The sequence below is a fragment of the Larus michahellis genome, chromosome 7 (assembly GCF_964199755.1).
Source record: "Larus michahellis chromosome 7, bLarMic1.1, whole genome shotgun sequence".
Taxonomy (NCBI): domain Eukaryota; kingdom Metazoa; phylum Chordata; class Aves; order Charadriiformes; family Laridae; genus Larus; species Larus michahellis.
Window position 1 is genome coordinate 58,019,589 of NC_133902.1, and position 14,922 is coordinate 58,034,510.

General features: G+C 37.2%; 1 protein-coding gene across 1 annotated transcript in view; it reads left to right on the plus strand.

The window, feature by feature from the left end:
* The window catches only part of EPC2 (enhancer of polycomb homolog 2), a 49,629-nt gene that overhangs the window by 27,410 nt on the left and 7,297 nt on the right, over positions 1–14,922 (plus strand). Inside the window, exons 4-10 of the mRNA XM_074594760.1 lie at positions 1,251–1,457; positions 2,275–2,423; positions 2,697–2,829; positions 5,473–5,664; positions 5,957–6,046; positions 8,541–8,686; positions 8,782–9,125. Of these exons, the coding sequence (XP_074450861.1) occupies positions 1,251–1,457; positions 2,275–2,423; positions 2,697–2,829; positions 5,473–5,664; positions 5,957–6,046; positions 8,541–8,686; positions 8,782–9,125 (1,261 nt within the window). The remainder of the gene's footprint in view (positions 1–1,250; positions 1,458–2,274; positions 2,424–2,696; positions 2,830–5,472; positions 5,665–5,956; positions 6,047–8,540; positions 8,687–8,781; positions 9,126–14,922) is intronic.

The following is a 14,922-nucleotide window of genomic DNA, read 5'->3' on the forward strand; positions in this document are numbered from 1 at the left end:
TGATTTAGTTCAGTGTAATGTGTTAAGAGGCCAAAATGTTGTATTCTCTACATCTTGGAGAAACTTTAAGAAGGATTAGGTAAATATTTATTACTGTGCTGAGAAGGTGGAGTATGAAGAAAAAAAAATTGCAGGGTTCATTGGATGATACTTGTTGAACGTGTGTTACTCAGATCTCTTAGAGCTTTGAGGTAGATACCCCTGTTTTGGCTTTCAGTTAAGGTGGTTCTGGTTATCACTGTTCATGATTAATTTGCATCCTTCTTATGCTGGTTTCATCTTTCATTGCTTGAGTAATGAAGTTAAATTTCAGAAATATATTGTTTCCTTTTCTGCTTACCCTAATAGAGGTATGAGATTTACTGTAGTTGGACATGTTGCAAAACAGCAAACTTTTTTAGTTGATATTTTTCAAATTAGGGGAAGATGAAGTGCTGTCCAACTTCTGTTTTAAGTAATACTAGAGATACTGTTTTCTTTTTATGTAATGAATGGCTTTAAAATGCTATGAGCGTGTTAAACTAACGTACTAGTTAGTCAGTGGTGGGTTTTGCATTTATTTAGAGTCTGATTTCCATATAAAAAGCTTAACATAAAAAGGAAAAAAGTTATCATTTAATTACCTGTGTTTAACTACCTCCTACTCATATAACTTAACTAAGAAGTGAATGACTTTGTATCTCTGGGCTGTAATAAACAGGGATGGTTATTATCCTTTTCTCTCACAAAGTAAAAATTTTTGGGGAGAAATTAAGAAACTTCAGAATGCATCCTGTCTACTGAAAAATATCTTCTAGGGGAATTGACATTAAACTGCAAACAATCCTATGTTAATAATGGCTAACCAATAAGAAACTTATTTTTTTAGAAAAAAAATAGTCAAAGTGATTCGCAAATCATGATCTGCAGACTGTAGTAAGTTATTTATATCCTGTGCTTGTAATTGTTTCGAACAGTGTTTTCAGATTTCATGAAAAAATGTTATCAAGTTGTAGACTATTGTATGAAAGTTTCTGAGATGACAATGATGCTGTATCAGAAGAGTTGGGAACTTAATATTTGGAAGACCGGCTGGTGGCTTGAGTATTTCAATTTAGATCAGTGGTTTTTTCCTCCCTTTGCTGTCTTGTGCTAGAAAAGAATCAAGTTTGTTTAGAAAGTGTACAGGAGGTGTGAGCGTGCAGTGACTTTCTCCCTGTGCCACCACCCCACCCTCATCTCCATTGCACCTTTTCAATTTTCTCTTTCAGCTTGTAACACTTCAGGAAGCTAAATTGCTGCTAAATGAGGATGACTACCTTATTAAGGCTGTATATGACTACTGGGTAAGAAAGCGTAAGAATTGCAGAGGGCCATCTCTCATCCCCCAAATCAAACAGGAAAAGAGGGATGGCTCCACCAACAACGACCCTTATGTTGCCTTCCGGAGGAGAACTGAGAAGATGCAGACGAGAAAGGTAATTTGCCAAACCTTACTGTTTTAAATTTGTCATTTTAAATCCCGCAGTGATAGGAATAATTTTGATTTGTATCCAGCATCTTGCAGGATCTGTCCTGTGGTATCCACAGTTACCAATCTGATTGCCCCTGTTAATACTTGCAATATTAGATGACCCAGCTAAACTTCAAACCTGCTGAATGATGTAGTCAGTGTGTAATCCATCAGTTCTCTATGGCCAACTTACAATCTGTCTGTTCTCTAGAAAGCTGAAACTCAAAGGGTGACTTATAGGTATTGGCACATACTGCACAGCTGCAACAAGCAGCTGTGGGACTTGCTAGGTTTCACACTTCCCCTTCTGTGAAAAAGAGGAAAATGATCTTCCATTTGCCATGGAGTAAATAATTTGGGTTTTGTATTTGCAGTGTGGATTGATTTGAACTAGAAAATCTGTAATTACTCAGCATTTTAACATCATCTTTCTACACATACGTACACAACCTTATTGTGTGCGGAATCAAGGTGGAAAAAGTGTTTTAGGAACCAAATCCTGAATTCCTTGTTCTGACAAACTTCCACTGGGTTGATATGGAATCTGAGCAGAGAAAGCGTGGGGGGAAGTGGCTGAAAAGTTCTTTTTCAGCTTAATTGTAAAAGTTGGTTTGTTTGCTTTTTGTGGCTTTGTCTACCGAGTAGATTATGCTTTAGGAAAAGTTTCTTTTGAGTGTACTCGCATGATTCTCACTTGCAGCAGCATTATATTGTGGTTTTTTTTGCTATTCATGCCTCGTAAGTTTTGCTTTTGACTTAAAATTTGTTTAATCTTTCAATAGAACCGAAAGAATGATGAAGCGTCTTATGAGAAGATGTTGAAATTAAGAAGAGAGTTTAGCAGAGCCATAACAATTTTGGAGATGATTAAGAGAAGAGAGAAAACAAAACGCGAGCTATTGCATTTAACATTAGAAGTTGTTGAGAAAAGGTAAAATTGCAAATTGTACCTGTAAGAAGTCATTTGTAACACCAAGGTTTTAATTTTCATCAAATATGTTTGAAAACACCTCCTGTAACTTATTTCTGTATGGACGCTAGTCTTCCGCACACATGCAGTGCTGAAGGCATATATAGCACCGTAAACTTCAGTAACTGAAATAAAAGGGGCTTATGCAGACTGTTTGCCTTGACGCTGTTTTCTGTCTTTCAAATATTTTCCCAGTGGAAATGCAGTATTATATTTTTAATTGTGTTTTTTGAGGTACCATTTGGGTGATTATGGAGGTGAGATCCTCAATGAAGTGAAGCTTAACAGACCTGAAAAAGAGATGAGCACAACTCCATCCACTCTTCATAATGGAAATCATCACAAAGTTCAAGAATGTAAAGTTAAGGTAAGCTTTCTTCTGCTGCGAGTCTCTTGTTAACGGTGTCGTCGTCCTTCTGGATATACACTGCTGATGTTTGCACGGGAAAAAGGAGTAGGAGGCTGCCATACTTGAGGGTAGGAGACCAAGAGACTGCAGTGCTGGCTTCCAGAAGTTTAGCGTTTGTTTTTCCCACCTAAGTTTTCAAGGGACTGACAGGCATTGCTGTTTGTTTCTTTAAACAACAGCAGTGTAGTACTCTTCATTTTCCTTCTCAGTTCTGTCTTTCCTTGTAAGGTGATGTAAACATGGAACTGTTAAGTGGACGTCAGGACCTCCATGAGATTGCAAAATGAAGTGAATTATTTTTCCTTCTCCCTTCAAAGGGAGACTAGAGCACTAAATTTTTCTGATAGTGTTGTCCACGACTGGCCCACAGTGTCCTGAAAATACAGGATTTTACTGAATTACAGCTAGAACACCGAAGGATTCCAGAAACTATTCTGAACTGTTTAAGTGATCTTTGAGTAACATTTCCAGGCGCAAGAACGCAACTGTTATCTTGTTGGCAGCTGAAAAAAGTTGCAAGCAACTAATGTTTTAAAAAACACGTCCTGGAATTTGTAGTAGTTGTTAGCTGAGGCCTGCACGCTTCTGAGTAATACTGAGTAGGCATTTTTGTGTCTGCCACAGCTTGGCCCTCAGTATTAGGTAAGTAGCAAACACAGGAAGGTGGAAGAAAGAGTGGGTAAATTTGGAACCTTTAGTTTCTGCAAAGGGGTAGAAGGCTGCTCTGAGAGAAAGAGTGCAGAAGGATGTAAGACTTGAGTTGCTGTGTGTCACATACTAGTTATTTTGTCTTTCTAAAACTAGCAAAGTTGTGGAATTCTGTACTTAACACTCCTTTGACGAAGTCTTCCTTTACATTTTTTTAATATGTCCAGAAACTCAGTGGATCTAGTTTTATTTTTATAGTTGACCTTGTTATTACTTGTTATTAACATCCAGAGAAGTAGTAATATAGGAATAATCCATAGCTAGAAATGCTAAACTTTAATGGTTTTCTTTTTTCTTGTCTCATGACACTCAAAAAACCAAACCAAACCAAAAAAAACAAAGCGCCAGCCACATCAAAGGGAACTCTGTATCTTCTGTCGTTGTTCAGATCTGATACCAAATCAGATTGTAATATTTTTGTGTGCTAGTTATTATCTTCTTGGGAGGCCAGTCTTTACATCTGTGCAGAAGAGAATTAAAACACTTTTCTCAGGAGGATCCTAGTTAACCAGAACTACGACTGTATTTGTTGGTTCTGGTGATGTGCGGTTCCAGTAGATTTAAATGAAGGATAGTAGAACAGTCATAAGCAGCTTACACTACAAGCAGCAGTATTGACAAACATATCCATCTTGGGTTAATGTTTTTGAAATTCCTACTTCAGAGTAAGGTTGGGGTTTTTTTTAACAGTTAATACAGGCACCGATTGCAAAATTAACTGTTCGCAATTGTAATGTAATTGTATTATTACAAATGGTTGATCTGCTTGTCTTGTTTCTGCTTCTTCATGTTGTGTTTCCTTTAATTGTTACTTAAGCCATAAGTATCTCTTCTCCCCTTTAGGAGCTATCTTGGCTTTAAAACATAAACACTAAAACATAAATGTGGTCGTGTTTCCACTGCAAGCCGTTTTAATGTCATCATTATGGTTACGCTCACGGAACTGAGTACGGTATAGAAAAAGGATAAGCCTTGATGTTCCACTGTTAATGTGACAGGAAAAAAATGCACCCAACTTTGAATTAAGACATATTTTTGAGAAATAACCTGAACGACTAGTTATTATAAAATGCTTGGATGCAAGGCTGGAGAGCTGAAGACCTTTTGAAATTTGTGTTTAGCACCCACGACACCTAGTGGGCACTGGATTGAATACAAATCTTGGTTCTTGCGCAGGAATTTTGTGTTTCTCGTCTCATTATGAAGCCGAGCTCCATTACTGGAATGGTTTCAGTCAGACGGTTATTGATAAGTGGTAATTTGGGGTAAACTTAAACACTCTTTCAAAACTGCACTGGCTTTTGCTTGTAACTGAGAATTTTGCAAGTGAAGTAATCTTCCTTTTAATTTAAAAGCTTTGAAGTGTAATAGCACTTCTGTTCAAATGAACAGTTTAATACTGATGGAGTTGTTTATATAGAGGGTTTATGTGGGCAAAATTTTAAATAACAAAGATGAATAACATTACCTCTTTTCAAAAATATGAACTGAGAAACACGAAACAAATTAGATTGTTTCTTTTGAACATATCTGAGCAGTTCAGAAAATTGAAAGCGCTTGCTATAGAAAGCTGAGATTTTGGAAACTAATTGGAATAGGTTTTCCAATTACAATACACACTGAGTCTACTGCAAAGCAAGGAACCTCTTAGGTAGTTGTACAGCTTGAAAGCTTTCGGTTTGTTTATTAGTAAATATCTGTAAAGACGATCAGAGGGAAAGTTCTGGTTGTTTTAATGTTTTGAATACATTTTGCATTATGTGTCTGAAATATTCTGCAGATGCTGCATGTTGAGAGGCTTTGGAAGATAAGCAGTTGTGTCTTCCAAGGCATGAGAAGAGGAAAGGTTAATTACTTTATCTTTTAAATTTTGTGTTTGTTTTTCTCAAACAGCATCCTCATCATTTATCTCTAAAGGAGGAGGTGTCCGATGTTGTACGTCAAAAGAAGAAGTATCTAAAGAAACCTAAAATAGAGTGTGTAGTAACTCCTCAACAGCCCTCTGCTGAGCCCTTGCCTGTTATCAACAAGAGCGATATTAAACAGTATGACTTCCACAGCTCGGATGAGGACGAGTTCCCACAGGTAATACTCCGTTGCAAAATCTCAGCATACAGAAGGCAGAAATTTCAGTTGCCTGTAATTTGGCCAGTCGAGCTTCAAATGGAGAATAACTCTGTTGGACAGGGGATGTATAGAAGAGATACTTGCAGAAACTATGACTTTGTTTTCTTCTAAGCTGTGCTTCAAATAAGCTTGCATTTAATGTATAAATGTGGCAGTTCATATTATATAAATATAAACTTGTGTAATAAATAAATAAGATGATATTGTGTAAACATGGCCGTTGGAAGAATGACTTTGCTGTCTGGTCTAGGTACCCTCACCAGTATCAGAAGCAGAAGAAGAAAATGATCCTGATGGACCTTGTGCTTTCAGGAGAAGAGCAGGATGCCAGTATTATGCTGTAAGATTATCTGCTCTTGGATTTAGTGGGGTGGTTTTTGTTAGGTTGTTTGTTGTTTTGTTTTTTTAAATTTAGACTGGCACCTGTGCTAACGTAATAGTTTTTCAGTTCCCACTTTTACCACCAAAGCTTTGATTTAGTGAATCCAAAGACAATTGCTTTCAGTCTTCACGAGAATTATTCTCACTGTACTGTTCCTCTGTGATTACCTGAAGATAATACAATGCTTTGCCTGCAGACCAATTCAGTCACTGTTTAGCAGGAAGAGAGATGTTTTTTGTTTTTCTTAGCACATCCTTTCTTCCCAGCTTGTAGAGCTCATTAGAGTTAGATACTAGTTGTCTTAGTTCTCAGACCTGCTGAGAGATCCTACTGGTGCATTGAGTAGAATCTGCTACTGAAGCACAGGGGTGAAATCTGGTAGGACTTTTTCATATAGTGAAGTCGAAATTTTCTTTTTAAACCAGTGCAAGCTGTATATATATTGAAAAACATCAGGTTGCAATTGCAAGAATGTGCAGAGGACAGATACTAATTATACGTGTCCTGTCATCATCTCGGAACCACTGACCATGACATGTTTTTACTGCACACGTGCTTATAGATGGGGAGCTTTAGGCTGCAGAAGACCAAGAAAGGCCACACAACACTATGATTCTGCTTTTTCTTTGCTTGCTTCCTATGGAAAGAATGAAGTTACATGACAAAATAATTGTGTAGCCTTTAAAGTCACAGAGAAGTCATTTAGTCACTAGGTAGGCTGTTTCAGAAGCCCAGACACCCCCCAGATTATTCAAATTATACCACGGGCATCTCCCACAAGCTGCACTGAAAGTTCTTTGCACAGGTCAGATGTGCTGGCACCTGCTCCTGTGCCTGCTGTGCCTTGTCCTGCTCTGCTGTGGTCATTCCAGAGTACCACGGACAACTTGATCTTTCCACGTATATCTCATTGTTTTTAACTACTCTTCTCCTTTTAGGGATTTATTAGTGGTTTATTTAAGACGTACTAGCCTCTTTGCCACCCATTTTTTTGTGTGAGCTCTTAACTTACTTTCAGTTCGGGTGAGGTTTTTTTTTTTTACTGTTGGTTGTTGATCTAGTCACCTTTTCTGCTTAGCTCCAGAGGGTTAGCTGAAGCTTCTATCTTGCTTAGAATTTATCCTACTTTGTTTTTCTTAGTTAGCCTATGATTTAACTCCTTTGCCAAAAGAAGTTGAGATAACCAAAAACTTGTATTTTCATTCTTTTTTGTTAGTTTTCCATTGCTGTTTAGAAGCTGATTATTTAACAGCCTTAATGTTAGCCTTATAGGATTTTTTTTAACTACTGAAGCCTTTTCAGTTTTGATTAACTTATAACATAAATTGATTGAATCTGCAGCACTACTGTTTCTGTAGGTTCAACCTGATCACAAAAATTGATTATTTTAATATATATTTATTAACCTGTCATATAAGACATTTCAGACAGCACACAGCATTTCTACTTGCAATGATTATGCAGTTTTGAATTCATAATAATAACAAAGATACTTACGGAGTAATAAAAATGCCCTAAGGTAAGCTGATACAGAAAATACACTGTCAAGATCCGGTAATTGAATGCTGCGTATTGGCACAAAGGCCATTCAGAGCAGCATCTGTTACCTTTGGCAGTATGTGTTTCATGAGTAAAACTAAACTGCAAGTTTAGGAACCCCTTTTGAAATTACCTACCTGCTTAGGCTGCAAGCTCTCAGAGTTAGGAATTGTTGTCACTTTGCTTTGTGTAGCTGGTGATTCAGCAGGATCCTTGATAAATGAACAAGCCTTCTTGGTATTTACTTTGTCACAATAAGTACTAAATGTATTCTTCAGTAGCGTGATACTTAGCACTGGAGTTGTGAATATATTTTTGAGGTATTTCTATCAATTACTTTTCATAAACTCACTCTTACAGACAAAAGCTTTTATGCTACTGACTCTTACTTGAGGGATTAGACAAGTTCATGAGAAGGATAGGCCCTCAACTGATTACAAACTGTAGTCAAGATGCAGCATTGCCTGCAGGTAGTCCTTCAGCTTCTAAGAGCCTGAAGCTCAGAGGCTGTAACAAGAAAAGAATTGCACCCTGTGTTTTATATCTTGTGACAAATCACCAGAAGAGCCCTTTTCAGATGCGACGTACCGGGCCAGATGGGCCTGTGTTTGAGTAGAACGGTTCTAGATGTTTCTTGGTAGAATGAATTCTACTTGTTCTATATTTTGGTTGTGGCATCTTAATTTTATGACTAATCAAGGGAAGAGGATTTTCGGCTTCATGTATTTTTAAAAAAAAAATAAAAAAAATCCAAGTTCTTTTATGATCTGAGCATATTAATCAAGTGATAGTTCTATGGGCATTTTCAGCATTTTCTGTGCTGTAGCCTGTGCATGATAATCACTTAGTAGTAACCTAACCAAAGTATACACTCTAAATGAGTGCAAATTTGCCTTTTCTTTTTTCTTTACAGCCTCGTTTGGACCAAACTAATTCTTCATATGAAAGCTCAGAATTGGCAGAATTGGACAAACTGAGGTTCAGGCATTGCCTTACAACCCTTACAATTCCAAGAAGATGTATAGGATTTGCAAGAAGACGAATTGGCAGGGGTGGAAGGTACAGTTGCACCATGTTTACTCTTCATTCCCCTTCAAAGGATAAAAGTAAAAAGATAGTTTAAACTAACATTTTTTTTCATCCTCTTTAATCAGGGTTATAATGGACCGAATATCCACAGAACATGATCCTGTCTTGAGACAGATTGACCCGGAAATGCTGAACAGTTTTTCAAGCTCTTCCCAGACTTTAGACTTTTCTTCTAATTTTTCACGGACCAATGCTTCCAATAAACGTTGTGAAAACAGACTGTCCCTTCCTGAAATACTAAGCAATATCAGATCATGTCGACTGCAGTGTTTTCAGCCAAGGCTACTAAATCTACAGGACAGTGATAGCGAAGAATGTACCTCAAGGAAACCAGGGCAGACTGTGAATAATAAAAGAGTTTCTGCAGCATCTGTAGCTTTATTGAACACCAGCAAGAATGGCATATCAGGTAGGCAAGGATTTGAATTCTTCTGGAACTGAAAATATTGAATTCTAGCGTCTTTACTTGTGACTGGACTGATAACAACATCTTCAGCAGCGACGTGTACCTAAACTAAAGATACAAGCTAACTATTTTGTATTTCTTAGAATATACTGAAGTTTTCCACAAACAGTCCTCTTCCTCCTGCTTTTATTTCAGTTTCAATTGAATCTTGATAAAGTGCTGGATTTAAACATGCTTTATCCAGGATTCTGCTCATGTTTAAGAATTGTTTAGGTGTGACTGAGACTTAAAGACTTCAATTGGTATAACCTTGTTTAAGGAGAGGAGAGTGCTCTTTAAAAATGCAAAGGAAAAGCAGTTGGTCTCTTGAGGAGAGGTGTCACTTCTCTAGTTGGAGTCTTTCTTTTTAAATCTTGCCAAAACATTTCAGAAAAACAGTAGTAAGTGAGTGAGTGTACTGAGCAGGCATGACAAAGTCTGAAAACAGCACTTTCTGTTGATAGCTGTCATAGTCAACACTTTGACACTGGAAGCATCCAGCGATGCACCTTCTCTCATTTCTTTTTTTATTTTATTTTTTTTTAAGAAAATCATCAGCCATTAATGAAGTGTGATTGCCTTTCCCCTTAAATATCACCTCTAACAGTCGCAGCCAGTGCAGCCATCTCTGTCCGTTTGGCTTTATGACCTGATAGCTCCAGATGAGCAAGACAGCCATTCACTTATAAATGGTTTTACATGTAAAAGAAATAAAAAATTCTTGTAGTTTCTTCACAAAAATATAAAATATGTGCAACAAGTCTGATCTTTGTAGACCCTTTGTTAGCAATTTGGATATAGAAGCACTAAAGTTGGAATAAAAGCCACCAAAAGAAAAAATTGCTTTAAGTTTACACTAGCAGCCTTTACATCACTTGCTTCGTGTACTATGAGCTGTAATTGCTTAAGTTTCAACACTGTCGCTTCTTTCTAATCGTAAAAGGATGTATGATTCTTTAAAAAGCTGGACAATTGGAGATACGCCAAAGGAGATCTCCTACCAAGCAACAACACGCATCTGAGTGTTTTCCTACTCTATTGTGTATAGGCAGTATTAGGTATTGTAAAACAGGGTGATTAGATAATATAATAGGGTGATTCTAAATTCCATAATTAACTTTATATGGATGTGGAATGGTCTGTCTCTTTTAACATCAGTTGCAGGATTGGGTATTTAATCTTCAATAACATACCTTTAGAATTCATGTATAGAAATTAAATATCTTGGAAAACAAGAGCAGATTTCTCTATGTTACGGTTTTAGAAGACTAAGCATTAACATATTAAGTAACATCAGAGTAGTACTGACATAAGCACAGAATATTTACTTTCATAACTTACTCTTCAGTATAGTTATTGCAACCTTTGTATTGTTCTCTCTCATGAAAAGATTTGCACAAGAGCATTTTTTTCTGCTGTATGGAGAGAACAGACATAATGTGCTATGCTCATATTTTGTATGAATTTTTTTTGTAAGGAGCTTGAAGGGCTGGAGAGTTGCAGCTGTAGCAGAAAGGGGCAGGTTGGTGTGATGGGATTACGGATAAGCACCAGGAGGTGTCTTGTTAAAGCAAATGCAGAAAATAGAAAGGAATACTACTTGTCAGTTAAGGATGTGAAACGTGGACCATAAGCTGTAAGGAACACCGAAGAATTTGCTGGTAGCTCTTTATATAACAAGAGCAAGTAATACTGCAAGATTTCTGTTTGCATGAATAAAGTACGATGACACCAAGGTAAGGAAAGTTGCTGAAAAAGATACAGGTTAAGTTGATTATTTTTTCTGTAGATTTTTAATGATAATGTAAAGGATTAGCTAGATGTAAAACTTCAAGGCTTTAAATTCTGCTCTGGGAGACTTCCCCCCACCCCTGAGTGGAGTCTAAAGAACTAGGAGAATATTTTGGGGTGGAAGCTGATATATCTGATTTTAATATAAATGAGTGAAGGAAAATGAAGAAATGAGTGAAGGAAAAAGGTCGAAGAGATTTGTGAAATCTTCATACCTGGCTTTAGTATAAATGAAGATTGCAGCAGTGGAAGAGAATTCCCGTAGCTAGGGGAAAGATGGCACATAATAAGAAAACTAAAATGAGAACAGCGTTTAAGCGGTATATTCAGGGAAAGGGGGGGGGGGTGTCAGTGTTTTCGTGGGGAACTATGTATACATAAGAAAAAAATGTCCGCTCTTCCTGATTCAGGTTAATGCCATTGACAAGGATAAAAAAAACTTAATTGTTGGTGCTATGTGGCAAATTAATGACAGACCTGATATGCACGTACGGACTAGCACTCACGGACTTCAGGATTCATACTGTTAGGGAAAGAGAACTAAAGGAAAGGCTAGGGGAGACTATAGAGAAATACCTAAAAAAAAAAAATGCATAAAAACAAATCTGATGGATCTAAGCTGCTTTGTAGAGGAATAATAATTAACTTGGGTTACATAATCTTAGAAATTATCTGAAGAATACATTTAGATTTTGATAGAGATAACTCATTAGTTGAAGTACATTATGCAGGGAAATTTATGGTTATGGAAGACCTTTTTCTTTACAGGTTTAAATTACAAAGCAAATCCTGTAATTCTAGTAAAAGATCAGAGACAATAGACAACAGAAGTCCTCAGCAAATAACCGAGTCAGCAAGAGGCACTGCTGTTAGATTTTCTCCTTAGTAAATAGTGAGTAAATTTTAGAAGGGATGGCCAAAGTCTGGCTGTGTATTAAATCAGCACAGGTATTATTGCTGCATTTATTAAAGTAATTCTGTCTGGGAGGTGATTGTCGAAATTAGTTGATGGTACAGCACACTTACCTGTAAGCATAAAGCTACCTCTAAAGGAAACAATGTCGGTGGTTAAACTGATTGTTTTGTTTTGTTTTTTCTTTTAGTTTAGAGAAGACTTGGAGTTGCTTGCTTTGGTTTTCGGTGCAGAAGAATATTTAAGTTACCTCTGCATTGTATTTTTTGCTTGTGTTAATAAAGCAACTCTTACTCTGATAACTCTTCAAATGCTAGGCATTGTACAAACAGAAAGAAAGACTTGTTTTAAAAATGTGTGACTGGTCTTTTCTTGAAAGTGCCTAATTGGTGCATGAATAAAGAACCACTGTTTCAAGCTAAATTATTCTCTTGCTCATGTTACAAGAACTGCAAATGGCAAAACTGAATTTGATGAACTTTAAGAGACGTCAGTGAAACAATCTGATCCCTTTGATCAGTTGTGAAAACTCTTTGTAGTCTTACACACTGTGTCTGGAAAGGTAAGCTGGTCTTTGCCAGTGACACCTCCAGAAGAGCTCTCTGATCTAAAGATCTCTGAGATCAGCTGATGAGGTAGGGGTACAACTGATCGTCAGGAGAGATGATGGAGGAAGGAAGTTGTCAGGAATTTGTGGATGGTACTACTTACAACAGCCAAGTAATACTTAACCTGCTTGCGGAATTCCTGCAGTGTGACTCAACTGATTTTTGGGATGGAAGTAAGAAGTAGGCTTTAGGCAAAGTCCTCAGCAGTTTGCAGTACAGTCGGTATGTTGCATTTGGCTTCCAGTCTGCTTCAGCTGCAGTTCCAGTGACCCACTCAAGTAGTTACCTGTTTCATTACCATGTCTCTAGATACAAAAAGCAACTGCAGATGATGGCATTCTCAGCTGAAGAGTTTTGCTTATGGAACAAGCTTTTACCTTTTAGACTTGGCGGGTTGTTTTCTTTTCTGAGAATTAAATACCATGTAGAATGAATTAATGAAATACCACTTGTGGGGCAGCCTGAAAGATGGTCTTTGATTAAAGCCTTCAACTCCTAAGAGAAGTGACATCATAATCCAAACCAAAGCTGTCAAGGAGAGGAGCCTGGAAGACTTACTCTCACATTGACTTTTTACCCTGTTCTGTTGTAGTGTTTCAATACAGTCAGGCTATGGTAAAATAAAAAATACTGATATTCAGCAGCGGAATGTAAAATTCTGCTAAACAGAACCTTTTATAAGAAGTACAGAATTATTGCCCTTAACTCTGACCTTAAAGGCTATGTTGGGGCATCATAGAGGCTTGCTATTTTTTTTTCTCTAGGACCCTTCAGTTGTTTGATTTGGCAGAAGCAAATTATATTAAATGTGCTAATGAACATCTGCTGTTTTATAACAAAGCTAACAGCTGAGTTCAGTCTCACCCCTGAATAACTATCTGGTGAAAGGTAGTGAATTGAGTGGAAAGGCTAAGTGATTATTATGTTACTACGATAATCTTCCCTGTACCTTGTAATAGAATGTTTGATGACTTCATGGTCTGTGTCAAACTGAGAAGGATGGGAGATTGAAAACACAGAACTGATATGTAGGTTAAATTAGGAGATCCTGTGGTGTGGTGACTGCTTTCTATATTACGTCTTTACAGTCCGTAGAAGAGTACAACTTTGAGTCTAGATGAATGCCCCTGTAGTGCAATATAATACTACAAATAATAGCTAATTACAGCTAAATGCAATTTAGGTATTTCTTTGTGCCGTATAAGCTTGTTCTAAAACACTTCTTATAAATCAAAAGACATGCTCTGGAATTTCTTACCTCAGAACTTAAAAATAGAAATATATATATGTAATGTTCCATAATGCTGTTCTTGGCTCTGTTGCCTTTAGTAATGCAACACGTTTTGGGAGACCGTTGTGAGGGAACTTAACAGGTTTAGCTGGCTGAACTTTTGAGTTAAGTGCTTGTAGTAATAGCTAAGAATATTCAAGAGGAACAAAATACAGCTAAATGTGAAATAAATTTCACTTTAGAATATGTGGGAAATTATAAAATCCCTAGAATCTAATAGGAATAACTGTATAAGTCATTGGATTTTTAGGTGCCCTCCTAACGTGGTTGAGGCCTGTTTTAATAATGCAGCAGTAGAGAAGAAGGTTCAGTCCTAATTTCTAAACAGTCACAGTCTAAGTTTGGTATTTATTCAGAATGGAATTTCAGGACAACCATGAGTATTACAACGAGTAAATGAAGGAGCCAGACCCTGAAAGATAGCGTGATGATATTGCTGCAGAATCCAGGTGTTTGAGCTGAATGACAGCTTTAGTCTTTGAAAAACATAATAAACTGCTGAACTGTAGTTAATGGGAATCTTTGAAAAGTGAATTCTCTTTTTACTTCCTCCTAGGAGAACTTGGTTCTCAGGTTAGCATCAACTGCACAAAACTCAAGTTTTACTGTGAAACACCTGACAGTATTTTCAGTTTGAGTTTGCAGTTCTTTGGTGGAGAGAACATTGAGAACAGCTTTTCTGACTTTGCCATTCCCTTCACTTTTTTTAAGAGTCTTGTACTCCTAGGGTTGCGTTAACCTGGTTCTCACAAATAAACAAATGTATTATGTCACTCTTAAACTCTTACTCAGTTTTTAAAAAAATTAATTTGTGGAGAAAATCCTGTTCAGATGAAACTTAAGCATTCCCTTCGGGGAGGGTTGGGGGGGGGAGAGCGGTTATTTAGGGAAAGTTAAACTGGATTTGCTAAATAAACAGTGCTTTGTAATGTTTGCAAACACTTACTGAGTTTTAGACCCAGAGATTAGCTTTGTCATTGTGTATTAGTTTATAGTCCTTTCAAGTGAGAATTGGTATAGAACTGTGTGCAGACTATTTAAATGTATGAATTCTGGTTGTGCTGTTGAAGCAGGTGTTCTCGAATGCCAGGCGTGTGCTTCCTTTGCAGAGTCCAGTCTGGTGTCAGAGAAAAGGGCAATAACAAGGGACTGTAGGAA